The sequence below is a fragment of the Centroberyx affinis genome, unplaced genomic scaffold (genome assembly GCF_046629955.1).
Source record: "Centroberyx affinis isolate AG114_WGS23_722 - 3 ecotype Tasmania unplaced genomic scaffold, CSIRO-AGI_Caff_v1 ptg002748l_1, whole genome shotgun sequence".
NCBI classification, from domain to species: domain Eukaryota; kingdom Metazoa; phylum Chordata; class Actinopteri; order Beryciformes; family Berycidae; genus Centroberyx; species Centroberyx affinis.
Window position 1 is genome coordinate 35,967 of NW_027280912.1, and position 14,255 is coordinate 50,221.

Below are 14,255 nucleotides of genomic sequence, written 5' to 3' on the forward strand. Positions count from 1 at the left end.
AATGGACACCCTGCCATAAACATGGTCCATCATTATCACAACACCTCCCACTGGAGCGTACATTCACACTCACCCTTCAATACGCTGTCTCAGCCTCACACACTCTCTCTCTCTTTCTCTCTCTCTCACACACACACACACACACACACAGGGTGATGACGCAAGCCCAAAGGCCTGCATCATGTCATGCCTCCCTCAGCAGACTCATTGAAACTGCCTTCTGGACTTGGCAGAAGAATGGCAATATCCAAGCCTAGCGCACGCGCATAACACACCCAGACAAACACACACACACACACACACACACATCCAACCACACTGAGCAATACAGTCATCACATACTGCTCAATGACTTCAGCTCACCATCAAATTACACTGGAAAATATGGACTAATGTTTGGGACACTGTAGATCAGGCATTCACAAACTTTTTCATGCCAAGCAGAGACACTTGAGACCCCCATTTGACAAAGGCTTTGCCCCAATCTGGGAAGATTTGTGTTGTCAGTCTACACTGAAGTGGGGACAGTGAAACCTCTGATCAGGACAGTTACTGCTGTACATTCTCTGCCAGGTCTCATTTTGCTGGGTAACTCCTGGAGCCCTCCCAGGGACCCCTGGGGGTCCGTTGGGGACCCCAGTTTGGGAACCACTGCTCTCTGGGTAATTTCCAATATGCTGGTAGGCTAATTTACGTCTAAGGACACAAATAAAACTATTTTATTGGTGTAATGGGTGGGTGGCTCCTTTCCAAAGATGTTACAAACCTTTATTATCCATTTACTGCTGTAGTCTAAATCTTCGGGGGCGTGGGTATTTCCAGACAAATAGAAATCACTCTGCACTACTACTATATGACTCCCATATGACTCCCCAATAGTATCAATAAGTTGTATTTTTATTACTATTAAACTAATGCATAATAATAAAACAATGTCAAAAAATATATATAATTGGCAGTGATTTACTCTAGTCTGTAAATAGTTACGCCCCCACAGATTAAGTGTGATGATAATAATAACAAATTAAAGTATTATTATTATTATTATTATAAATCGTTATTGATTATGCATTGTTTATTATTAGTAGTATTACTAATAATAGTAATAATTTCCATCTTATATGTTATTAGTGAAAAGGGTGAGGTCTGGTGTAGATGTTTTCAGCTTACCGTCTATATTTTCTCTGTCGCTGATGTGCTGGAGGTTGCAGCCCGTGTCCTCCCGGCTCAGCTCGGGCTCCGGCCGGTAGGGCTCGAGCCTGGAGTGGTTGTTCCTCCGGTGTTTGGGGCTCGACGACACGCAGCAGGAGGTTGTATTCCCCATGGTTTAAGCTAGTTCAGTTGATATTCCCCACCCAATACTGTATATTCAGCTCTCTCCTGCCCTGCTATACTAACGTTACTACAACAACCGAAAAAACGGGGCGGTAACGCAGATAGAGAGACCTGGTCCAAACTACAAAATAGCCTCGATGCCCGTTATCGTTACACGCCCTTCCCCGGTCTAGAATAGGAGCAGCTGTGAGAGCGGAGCCATTTAAAAACTGGCAAAACGTTAAGGTAGGCTAATAAATCAGAATAGTAGCCTAACGTTACTCGTCCCCTGCCAAACCTCCTGGCGAAAGCAGTGCCTCTAGAAAGCAGGCGTCGGTTTCACTGTCGACTCCCTCGACTTATAATTCCAGTCCAAGCGTCCAGTTCTTTTTATGAACATATTTTGATAATACAGACGACATGATACTTTAGAGGGGAAGATATTTGCTCTCAGCGCTACATGGTTGCCGATACTGTAGACCGCTGCTGCTGCTACATCCGTTGCCGCGCTGCCTTCAGGTGCTCCTCGTATGCTCCGAGTTCCGAGGACACAGTGGGTAAACTGAGTTTAGGTTGGTTTAGCCCCAACATCTCTGGAAGTAGTAACTCTGGACCCTGTAGCAAAAGTATTTTTTTCTGTGGATGTTGTTTCCAAGATCTATACTTTGCTCTACAGCGGTAAAGAGGAGAAAATGCATATCAGGCGTGTAATTGATAGCTTTATTAGTTTATTAAAATGCGTGGCAACTAAAATAAAAAAAATGCCATATAGCAATAATAAAGTATGTTCCTTTTAACAATCATTTGTTGGCACGGCTGTCATGCTCCCTACCCCCTAAACGTCGGCCACTTTCCCATTACTGTTAACTACTTTGGGTCGTGCATGCGCGCTCTAGTCGAAATTTCAATATTTCCGACAGCACTTAAAGGCAGCATAACAAACCAACAGCGCTGTGCCTGTGGTGGAAAAGGTTCCGGTTCAAGTGGGTGGTTACAATACTTACATTACAACACTTAATACTTCCATGTGTAATAAACGGACAACAATTATTACATTGTTAGCCGTTTCTCAGGTGGATAAAAGGAAATACAGAATAGAGTAGAATAGAATAGGACCCTCTCAAATAACTATTAGTTCCATTTCACTGTTATTTCATTCATTTGAAGTCAGCACAATGACAGAATGTATAATAAGGGTTCTTCTGATCAGAGGTTTAATTATCTTCACTATTATCTCCCCACATACAGTTTAGACAAACAAGAACAAATCTTCTCAGATGGGGGTCCAAGACATAACCGTTGTTAAAAAGGGGGTTTGTGGTCTAAAGTGTATTGTCATGAGAAAGTTTGGGAGCCCCTGAAATAAAATACAGTGGAGTAAAGAATGAAAGCCAATACACTTTTCCTATTCTTCAGTCTGCATCCACTTACATTGTGAAGAACAGTTCTGACCAGTGATGAAAAGGTGGGTGATGACCATTATGGGTAAAGTCAGAAGTGTTAAACAAAAAAATAAGTTGATTAATAACTTCAGAATACTATTAGTGTGTAAACCTGTGTTAACCTGAGTTTAGGTGGCTAAACCACTCCACTACATCCCTGGATCTGACCTGTCATAAGCAAATTGATTGATGACCGACAAGTCCATAAGGGCTTTGCGTTGCCCTGATGGAGTGAAATGGCAGCTCACAGTAAATCTCTCTGCAAGATTAAGTAGGATTAGTGGCGGTTAACGTAAACAAAGTGGAATCCTGAGGAAGAGCCTAATCCTTTGAGATGCTGCTTTGACACGCAAGACAATAGCCTTTGATGCCTCACAGTGGCATGGGTGAAGCTGGAGTATATTATGAATGTATGAAGGCCCTTAGTATGATTACATTGCTTCAAATAGGCTACTGTATTACATGATCAGGCATGGTGCTGTAGTGCAGCCTGCTGGCATAGTAACTGTATTGCATTTGGTGATAGAGGATAGTGGAAAGTAATAACCCTGATTGGAAACATGAGGTGAGGCTGCTTCATGTTTTTAGTGACCAGAAAGACAGTTTTGCACTAATAAGAGGAATAAATCTCTCTTCTAACTCCTAATGTACCACTCCAGTACATACTGAGGAATACATTTTGTGAATAAGGAGATAAACTGATTGTTTCAAATCTTGTGTGTGCTGTAGTTGTATGAATGCCCAGCAGGTGGAAACATTCCAACACTCAATATTACAGTCTGACTGATGTGTGCAATGATATCTAAACCCAGAGACAATGTCATGAAAGTCATTAAGTTTTATGAAAGTTATGATTTTAATATTGTTATATCCACGGTGTGTCAGCACACGCCGTTTGGCATGGTGTCATTTGTGCAATCTTGTTTCAGTGTTGAATGAATTTAATTTCTATGGCTACGGCTACACTATTTCAGTCAAAACCTATTTCCTGTTCCCTACTAAGTACATTCCACTGTGTCGTTTTGTCTCTATCAGGGTGGAAGTGGACTGTGTTTTGTAATAGAGCGGACAGGAAGGCAGTTTCACAATAGGCCCAGGTGCAGGTCAAATCTCAGTGGTATTGGGTTCTTTATTCAGTCTTTTTTTTTCCTAAGGTCTCCCCAACAAGCAGCACAGAGGAGCATCAGAGCAGGAATGCACCTAAACCCAAAATGGTGGAGAGGTGGCTCAAAGTATCAACGATCATGAATGGAGATGTACCATGAAAAAGAAAAAAAAAATCCCATTTAATAAACTAAAACATACACTTAAATGGACTTAGATCTAATAATGATGGGTCAACTTTGCCATTCCCTATTAAAAATAGGGAATGGCCCTCTTCAGCTGCAGCCACTCTCTGTTCCATGCTGCCTGAATACAGAGATTGAACGCTCAATGTATATTTGCAGAGTGATGTGTATAGTCTATTTGCACTGGTCCTTTGTACTGGATGTAAGGTCCTGTTGTCCTTGCTCCATGTGTGCCATTATGTTCTTGTAGTACTATGTTAGTTATTGATTTGCCTCTGCACCAAAGTCACCAAGACAAATCCCTGTGCAAATTTATTGTACTTGCAAAATAAGGTGATTCTGATTCAGGTCCCAACTATCCCATCGTTACTGATCCATCACTACCCATTGATAGTCCTCTCCAGCAATCATTAACTCTAATTGCAAGTCTTTGTCATTTGCCTTTTCCTTAGATTTTCAGAGTCGTATATGAAGAGTATTTTGACTGAGTTAGGACTGTACTGAACATTTGGACTGGGTTAGTTTATGGATATGCTTGATATGTGATTGGACAAGCTTCACAGTTTATCTTTTTTGTGAACAACATCCTCATTCTCAAGTTGCTCTTTTTTTATGGAACTTGACCGCAGTCCAGCAAGCCAGAGGATGCCATCACTGAAAACTGGGCCAATTTTTCCTTTCCCTCAGCGCCATCCGCATTCCACTGGATTTGATTCATGGAAAATGTGTTCAAATACTCATCCTCCTTCGTCCCCCTACTCCAGCTCACTATGTAATAACAACACCATCATCCAGGGAAAAGAGTAAATGGTGTGAAAGGAGAGAAAACGCTTCGCTTTATCAGTGACAGCCCTTGCATTGAGAGCAGCACAATCAATTTGACTCACTGAAAGTTCAGTACGTCGTGTTCTGTAAGCAGACTTCCAAGGTTGAGACTCAGCACGGCGATAAAAGCTCCATCACACCGAGCCACTCGTAATAGCACCTTTGCATTAGCACTTGTTTGATTAATTCAGGATAGAAGAGTGCTGTGATTTCTTTTCTCCCTCTCAATCTCAGCTCTAATGACCAGTGCACTCACTTGTTCCGACTTAATTTACAAAGGTTTGTTTGAATTTCACAAACCAGGCATGTTAGGGGCTTTCTGAGCCGTGGTTACCAGAGAGCAATGTGTATGCGTCACAAGACTACATAAGAGTCACACCACCACCAGGCCTTAAAGTGCCTGTCACTACCAAGAGGCTATTCCTGCATATTCCTATCATAACAAGTTGGTGCTACAAGGCTATTTATTTTTACATGACTCATTTTTGTTTTGTGTGCTGCGACATGACTCGCAATGTGAAAACAACTGCTGTAATTCCAAGCTACTGAATATTTGAGACAGTATAGAACACAGAGTGACTGAGCAAGCACTTTATTGAGGCAAATCAAATAACAAAAAAAAATATTATCAGGGATGTGATCAGAACAAGACAAAAGATTTGATATTATAAAGGAGAGGCAGGGGAAATAAGAAATTGCTGACTAAAAAGAATGTGTTAAAAAAAACTGAACCTCTGAAAAAGACAAGAAAAATTCCATTAACATAACATAAATGACAAATTTACAGAGAGGACTTCAAAATTCAGCCACTAATATTGAGATGAAGCGAACAAAATAATAACAAAATACCTGCCATGACAGCAAGTTAATAAGATTTCAACATACATGTGTTACTTGTGCTCTACGGGGCTATATACATTCATTCATATTAAAACAATGACAGCTTTCTTATAAACTGTATGGACAGGATATTAAAAACACACACAAATGCAGTGCGTTCCAGCCTGTCCAAATAAATATTCATATCACAGGTTAGAAAGGATGGACCTCATAGAGATGCTCATCAGATGCTGGCAGGTCTCTGAACCAAATTCTAATAAAGTCAGTTGGAGATAATTCCAGGCTGTTATGGTTGCATTGGGACTACATAGCCTCTGCTAAAAGTGGAATACAATAAAAATACACCTTGCTATGTGAAGCCCTGAAGCTCAGATTCCCTTTGAACATTTGGCTTCTAGCAGCATTTTCCCTGATCAAACCTCAATCGCGACAGCTGTATGGCAAGTCACTGGCCAGGGAAAATAAACCGTTGCAAAAAGCTATCAACTGGTCTTTGAATATAGCCAATAACTATAAACCAATGACAGAGGAATGGCAAATACAGTGCGGAGATAGTGAGAGTAATAGCGAAGGCATTTTGTGACACATCTAGGCAGGGTGTTTAGAGTCCTGCTCTGACTTTACATGTTGTCGAAGAGCTGCAGTTTGGCCATCAGCTTCCTATTCTCAGTCTCCAGTTTGGTGACGCGGGTCTCCAGGCAGCTCACATACTCCTTCCTCCTCCGCCTGCACGCTTTGGCAGCCTCCCTGTGCAAAAGGGACAGAAGCTCCTCGTGATATTCACTGGCAGTAACCCTGACCTGAAGAAACGCTGTCGGTTTCGCTGGTGGTGCCGCACGGATACGCAGAGCCAGAAACATTGACATCATCGTGTAAACACAATTAACAGCATGGACAAGGAGTGTTTTGTCTGTGCGAGTGTGTGTATGCATGGAATATGTGTGTGTGTGTGTGTGTGCGCGCGTGTGTGTGTACGTCTGTATACGCAAAACCAGTCTCCAAGAGATCCCATAGAAGCGGTCTGTAATCCACATACTCTCCCAGTCCCTCCTCTAGTCACAGCGATCATTCAACTTTGTGTCGGTAGATGTCTTTTAAGGCTCTAAGCTCCTCAATCAGAGTCTTGTTTTGATTTTCGAGCACGGCCACGCGATTTTCGAGGCATTTGACATATTCCTTCTTCTTTCGCCGGCACTCCCGGGCAGCCTCCCTGGAAGCAACAACAGTCTCCGTGAAAAATACGTCTCATCACTGGGCTTTTCTCCAGACCCAAGTACAACAAAGGTTACTTTCTCTAGCCTTGAATCAATTTGAACCAGAGAAAAATGAAAAATCCTATTATAAAGCCTCCTAAGGCTTGTCCCGTGGGCAGGATAGTATGTTCAGATGAGGGTGATTATGAAACTTGTTTGTGACACCCGATAACTTAGGCCTAGGACATCACGTAATAGAATCAAGCAAAGGAGGACGACGTCATGCAGTTAAAAAAAGCAACCCAGCACATTCAATGATGACAGACCATTGTAAAATCATCATGTGGACGGGGATCATGCAAAAATGGAAAAAAAGAATAGTGACTGTCAGCATCAATAATGACACGTGATTGTTTATAGCAAATAGACTGGAAGCTTAAGCCCTTCCACAGACAGCAAGCAGAAAGTACAGTAAAAGCAGTGCTCACAAGCCAATCAATGGACTAATCCACACACAACTGGCCTATCCACACACATAACTAACAGCTACAAGCCATGTCACACATCTCACTCTGCACTCCAATCACAGGTAACAGAGCAGATAGCAGGCAGACAACCTAAGAATTAGCGGCTAAACACCCTGGATGAAGGAGAATCATGCGGTGGAATGATGATAGGCTTGCGGAACTTATTATTACATGGAGCACCGTTCTCGTTCATCTGTTAGCGTGTTGTTAGTATGCTGCACAGTATGTACGATTCACGAGCGATAGTGGGAGGAGAACGTCCGAGCGACTGCAGGTGAGTGTGAGTTGGGGCTGGGGGGTGTGAGCTGCCTGCTCCTCTCTTACCTGTTCTTCATCAGGCGGAGCTCCCTCTTTCGCGAGACGTCCTCGGCGGGCTGCTGGGAGCCGTGTGCGCCGGCCATCGCCCCGCCCTGGGAGAGGCTGGAGCCAGGGTTGTGCAGCTGGTAGGCGGACATGTCACCTGTGGTGCCTGGAGACATGAAGGAACAAGAAGGCAGCACTGTCAGTGTGGCACTGGAGCACTGGAAACTGTCTGCGTTGCTAAGGCAAACCTTTTCATAGGTGTTTGGCATTTTCAACAGGCTAAGTCATGCACATACACTGTGTGTTAGAGACAGATAAACCTACAGCAGACAATGCAGAACCCTTCTGTTCATGTAAAACCTTATGCCATAAATAGCTGCCTAAATAATCTTGTAAGGAACTGTTGTCACTTTTTTTCACATATGACTTTCGTTCCTCAAAACCAGTGTCTCTCAAAGTGGGGGGTCCTTGAAAGGATTCCAGGGGGATTGGTGACATGAAACCATTTGAGAACCCCTGCTCTAACCTAATATTACAGAGAAGGCTAATTGCTGACACACAAACTGCAGAACCCAAAGTCAAAATTCACACAAGACTGAGCAGTTTCACCGAAACAGAAAGAGAGATGGTGCCATTCTTATCTACTTCTCCTTCTGCTGAGTGCTTGCTCAGTGGCAGGGGAACTATGCCCTGTGTATCATGCAATATGCCAATGATTAATTCTGTGATGGGTTGCTGTTGCAAGAGGAACTGCCTATAATCACAGCAGACCAGCGACTGACGTCAGTGTACATCTTATTCGCTGGTTAGCATTTACATGTCGCTGCTGGGGGCCTGTTCCAGGAAAAGCAGTGACGTCAGCCACTGCTGCTATGTGCTTTGAGTGGGCAGAGCATTGAAGCATTTCACAGAAAGAGAGAGGGAGAGAGAGAGAGGGAGGAGGGGTGGAGAGAGAGAGAGGGAGGGAGATTGAGGAGACAAGCAGACACTGTGAAAATGTCTCTTATCGTAGTCAGCTTGTTGCAGAAAGCTGACTATGGAGAATAATTACACTGATATTTCAACCGTTCCTTTGCTATTTTAGAAGAGCCTATTCAAGATCTTATTTGGAGGATTACTGAGCAGTTTAATGGTGGTTTGGACAAACATAAACAACAACAATCTCACGTCTGAAAAGCCAAGCTCACGATCAACAGGTTGTTGTTTTTTTCAATCCCAATTATGATAAACGAATTGTGAATTTCTCCAAACACTTTCCCAACAGCTATATCCTTGTACTCAGAGTGACATTCATATTCAAAAACTATGATTTGAGACATTCCTAAATGAGTATTTCAGGTGAACAACAATGTAAACAAGCAGTTTTGAGATCTGACAGAAAAAGAAATGATGGTAAACATACCTGCTTCTGTCTCATCCCCAGTTACAGCCATATCTACTCCCAGGTTTTCCAAGAGAAACTGCCCCCTTCAAGTCTTCTCTCTAACTGAAATGTTACCATAGCCAGCAGCGAGGCTATGTGTGCAATTTACAATTAGAGGCATTGACATCACCATGACATCACTGGCCTCCTGATGTCAACAGCACGGTTTGCTCTCTCCCTCGACACAGCGCTATGAGTCAGGGGCTCTGCTGTTTGTCTTTTGGCTGGGGAGGAATTTTCTTCAGCTAGACTGAAGTGTATGGCTTGTTGAAGGTGGCTCACAAGCCTCTTTTAACAACCAAAAACTTCCTTGTGTAAGCCAGAAATAAAATTGGCCAACACATCCTTTTTTTATAATCCAAAATGGGATGTTTGGATCAAACTCAAAAAAAGGAGAGTGTAGTGCTACAGTATCAGAGACACTGTCGTGGTCAGCATTTCTTCCTCTTGTATTAGAAGTAACCTTCTGCTCAGTCAGAGAGAGTAACTGCCAGTTGCATCTTTTTCATACTTTTTTGCTGGCAGACTATTCTAGCTGTGTGCAGGACACCACAGGTGGAAAGGAATATTTTGTTAACTGGTTTATTGGTGGCCAATAGTGTGTAAACAAAACATAATCTCTTCAGTAGTTGATTCCACAGTCCGTAATAAGGGAGCTGGCTCCCTCTGCTGGTAATACAGAGAGGTAAGTAGAGGACTTGAGGTCTGTTGAGGCAATATGATGACATCATATGTTTCTTTTTTAGATCTCCAATGTACAGTATCTTCTTAATCATTTACGGAGGCTGTGAGTTCAAAGTGACTCATCTACAACAAGTAACTGTTTCCCCACCACATCACTCACCAGCATTATCATGAAATGGTCTGGTCTGTCTGGAAGTGATGCTTTCAATGTGGCTTTCACTGTGGCTTGGAGTTCACAGTACTATTTTTGATGACTGAGTACAAGTATTTCCTTAATACCTCCTGATACACAGTACCAATACAGTGCTGCTCTAAGTAGTGATAATATTGGTTAAACTTTATAGAAGTTATGATACTAATAGTGATATTAAAGGATCTTGTGGCAGACTCAGTAAAGAGGTGTCTTTACTTTGTATAGTTCAAGAGTTAAAGTTCATAGGTGAACCTACTGGTTTGACATTTGGTCTAGTGTACTTTTGAGCACTTATACAGAAGATTTTATTTTATTTTTACTTTTATGCGATTTTGATTACATTTTAATTTTATACATCTTATATTGCTCTTTCTTTTGTAAGATATTTACTGTATTCTGCCTTGATGCATTGTTGTATGTTGTTGGCCTGCAACTTTTGTGTTTGTCTCGATGCTGCTTTCTTGGTCTCCCTTGAAAAAGTGATTCATAATGGGACTTACCTGGTTAAATAAAGGTTGAAAGCTGAATAAAAACCATTACACTATTAAAACTTTGTATTCATCTGATAAAATGGCATATTCCCTCATGTTTTTGAGGTGAAATTAATGTTTTTTTAAGGGCTATGAGATATCTCAGGGGAATCTGTATCAGTGCATCACCAACTGTCAGTGTTTGGGTCGTGACATATCCAGCACTCAAATCAATCAGGAAGCCCGGTGTTACCTGGCAGTATCATGTCATTCGCTGGCATATAATACTGATGAGGGCCATCTCCGATCTCCCCGGGGTACTGAAGGATGCTGGGTAGGGGCTGTGTTGTCGGTGTGCCAGCCATGGCCACAGACGGCATGCTCTGCATTCCCTCAGGCACGATCCGGATGGGACCTCCTGAAGTGAATGCGACTGGGTGGGAACAAAGGGTTGGGTTGTGATCATGGCGACAATAATGTTCTACTCTTTTATTACTTATTATGCTGTAATTAGCTTGAAATAAGGGCAAAGATAAATGTGTAAAATGTAAATTTGTTATATGCACAAGCCTGAATGTTTGGCATTTGGAGGTTGAAAATAATTCCATGTAGAACAAATACTTTATCATTATTATTAGTAGTAGTAGTAGTTGTAGTACTATTAGTAGTAGTTGCAGAAGTAGTACGAGTAGTAGTAGTAGTGGAAGTAGTAAATAGTAGTAGTGGTAGTAGTGGTAGCACTAGTAATAGTAGTAGTAGTAGTAGTAACAATAGTAGAAGCAGCAGTAGTAGTGGTAGTAAATGTTCTGCTTGCACACAGCCTTACTGTACTGGCCTTGGCTGGTCTGGTAAACAGCTGCAGGAATAGAGGGCCCTACTGGGAGGACATCACTTGGCTCAATTGGCTGTACCGTCTCCTCTGTCTTCACTTTCTCGACTCTGGGAACAACTGAGGTCGCTGGTGGTGGCATCTCACTCTGATTTCTTCTAAGATAAGATAAGATAATTTAAGATATCACTTTATTAATCCCCTTGGGGAAATTCGGGTGCCACAGCATTAACTCGCAGAGCAGTAACAGGGAAAAATAAGTACAGACGATAATAAAGAAAAGAGGTAATAAGTAATAAGGTGGGTGTGAGTGAGCAGAGATCAACATTCTTTACATTCTCGCCTTTTTTTTGAGGGGGGGGGGGGTGTAAACCATGCTAAGTAAGACAATGCAGATGTGATCACCATATACCTGGATATAGGCTACTTACTTGTATTGTTGCCTGGTGGGAAGCTCTCTCTTTGTGGACATATTGGAAGAGGGAACTGCTTCTGAGGCGCCAATGTCTCTTGTCAGTATCTAAAAGAGGATTATCCTTTCACTGGTGAATAATACCTTTTTTTTCTAACCAAACAATAAACTAAATTTATCACTCAAAACTGACAATACAACAGTACCTACAGTATGTGCGATCTGTCAAGCACTGTTCGGCTTCTCCTCAATACTTTCCGTGGCTTGTCCTGTTGAAGAAATTGGGGGGGGGGGGGGGGGGTTATTCACTAGTGCTCCCTCTGCTGGACAGGTGTGATATACAATGAATAGAAGCAGCCTGTTGCTCTTTTATCTCTATGGTTGCTCATCTGTAGCTAGCTAGCAACACAACTATTATCAGCTAATGTCAGCTAAACAAGGCACTCGCCATAACATAGCCCAAGAGACCAAAGTTGATTTCGTAGTAAGATAAAGCAATCTTTTTACAAGCCATATCTTAAAAAAAAAAAAAAAAAATCACAGGAGAGCAGCATGTGGCAATAGCTGAGGTTCCCTGTAAACTTAAATGTAACGTTATTTATCCAGTCACACTGACCAAATAATATTAGCTTGTCAGTCATCAGTTATTGCTCCACTTTGTCTCCATAAATTTAACGTTAGTCCAAATAAGCGAGTTTTTAAGTTTTGGCATCAAATGATAGCTTATAAGACCCGGGACTATGCTATAACAGCTAGCTCAAGGTTTAGCGAATTGAAGCCCTAACGTTAGTACGTTAACCTAGCTAACGAATCAAGTGTCAGCCACTGTTAGCAACTGACGTGATCGGTAGCCAATTCTGGCTGGACCCAGCGATGCACTCACGTCAAATTGTGTTGCCCCAGTTGTGCGAAACCTGGCGAACTTCAGTCAAGCAGAGTGAGTAAAACAATAGAACTGAAAGTTGACAAAAATTGCGAGGTTCATAAATTGCTACGATAAATTTTCTTTGTATGTATTTGAAAATCTTTAAATCTACGAGGAACGTTCGGCATAAATCTCTCCGACGATTCTGATTGGCCAAAAGAGTTAACTGTCTGAGACGGCTCTGTTAACTCTTTTTCATGGAGAACTCCACTCAAAAATCTGTCAGTTTAATGTTGCCTTGCTTGTCGGCAAAAAATGTATACCTGATAAAACATAACGTAAGACGATTCAAGAATCGATAGGGTCTTCTGGTAAATTCGGCATATAGATGATACACCAAGCAACGCTTAGTCGCAACAGAATCTCAAGTCTTGTGAGTTGCTCACATTGCTCACTACCGCCATCCACTGCGTTACAGTGGCAAATATGACTGGGGAAATAATTTTCTATTGACTAAGTAACATTTAGAAGACCATTTAGACCTAAGCCATGTCAATAGCTATGTCTATGCTATAGTCTGTTTGCAATTCCATGTAAATAACTAGTATTGCTGTATGTTTCTATTTCACTATTTTAATGATTTTAGCTTGTAGTTTTCATGCACTGGTGTTTTCAATAAGTGAATTAAGACATCAATTACATGCCTGACATAGGTTTTCTCCTCTTCATTCTACCACTGCAGCACGAAGTAGCTCTGTGCCACGTGATTCCTAAAGTAAAACATCAGCCAGCAATGACATGACAATTCACTTGATAAAATGTGTTTATTGAAACATTGCATACAGTTTGTTTTTTTTAACAAATAGGCTATACAATTAAGACACCCAAAGTTAATCCATGTAGCCTAATGTTCAATCTCTAACTGAAAAGTAGTGAATGATGGCAATTCCTTCATCCATATAAATATAGCCTAGTATTTACCATACAATATGAATAAATTCATCAAAAACAAAATATTGTTATCAACTGACTCATCACCCAATACAAGTGATAGGCTATATATCTGCTGATATGAGTTTAGCCTACCTGTTATCCTAAGAAAGTAGTGCTCAAGGTCCAGCCACATCAATTTTGTGCAGATAGATTCATAAACACATGACAAGCTGGTAATACATATAACATTTGTTTTAAGAAACCTCCCTTTGTGATACAGTATCTTATTTCCAAGATTACAACCATTTTTCTAAATTATATTAACAAAATGTAGAATATTTTTTTTGCATGTAGATTGAATGATTCACTGTATAATATCCATATATGCATGTTGTTACACCCTTTATCATTGAGACAGTTACCATCTAGTAGGATAGCATTATTCATTTCACTACAAGAGACAAACACTCCCATGCGTTGTAGCCGAATGAGTCCATATGGTATGGCATCAAAAACAATAGAATTTTCCTTTGCTGTTACTGGAATTCCAAATTTCTGCTATATCAAAATTGCACTTTAGAAAAAGCTCAATGCTACTAATTTTTATTAAAAAATAATATTTGGGATAATGTTCCATATTTTGCTTTTGGACTGAATGTAGTTTTTTTTCTATTTGACCTTAAATATTAATTGGATGTTTTAAAATCTAGGGC

The 14,255-nt window shown here is 41.2% G+C and overlaps 2 protein-coding genes across 3 annotated transcripts in view; both read right to left on the bottom strand.

Moving 5' to 3' along the window:
* LOC139657744 (cyclin-Y-like) overlaps positions 1–1,778 on the bottom strand; it is a gene marked incomplete at its 3' end in the record, with an annotated part of 35,491 nt that extends 33,713 nt beyond the window's left edge. The window contains exon 1 of the mRNA XM_071535692.1: positions 1,171–1,778. Coding sequence (XP_071391793.1) covers positions 1,171–1,324 — 154 coding nt within the window. The remainder of the gene's footprint in view (positions 1–1,170) is intronic.
* Positions 1,779–5,553: 3,775 nt separating this feature from the next.
* Positions 5,554–9,214, bottom strand: LOC139657745 (cAMP-responsive element modulator-like). Of its 2 annotated transcripts, none has more exons than XM_071535695.1 (3): positions 9,136–9,214; positions 7,755–7,899; positions 5,554–6,457 (listed from the first exon to the last, which is right to left on the bottom strand). In XM_071535695.1, the coding sequence occupies exons 1-3, from the start codon at positions 9,164–9,166 to the stop codon at positions 6,331–6,333; spliced, it is 303 nt and encodes a 100-aa protein (XP_071391796.1). In that variant the 5' UTR covers positions 9,167–9,214; the 3' UTR covers positions 5,554–6,330. The 2 variants fall into 2 exon arrangements, with proteins under 2 accessions (XP_071391796.1, XP_071391795.1); XM_071535694.1 differs by having other exon boundaries at positions 5,554–6,920.
* Positions 9,215–14,255: the final 5,041 nt, after the last annotated feature.

Bases quoted from the DNA above. Each gene is read 5' to 3' on its own strand.
- LOC139657745 (XM_071535694.1), bottom strand. From the start codon at position 9,166: ATGGCTGTAACTGGGGATGAGACAGAAGCAG. The intron at 7,900-9,135 runs GTATGTTTACCA...TCATGTCTCCAG, and splicing joins TGGGGATGAGACAGAAGCAG to GCACCACAGGTGACATGTCC. The intron at 6,921-7,754 runs GTAAGAGAGGAG...TGTTGCTTCCAG, and splicing joins CTCCGCCTGATGAAGAACAG to GGAGGCTGCCCGGGAGTGCC.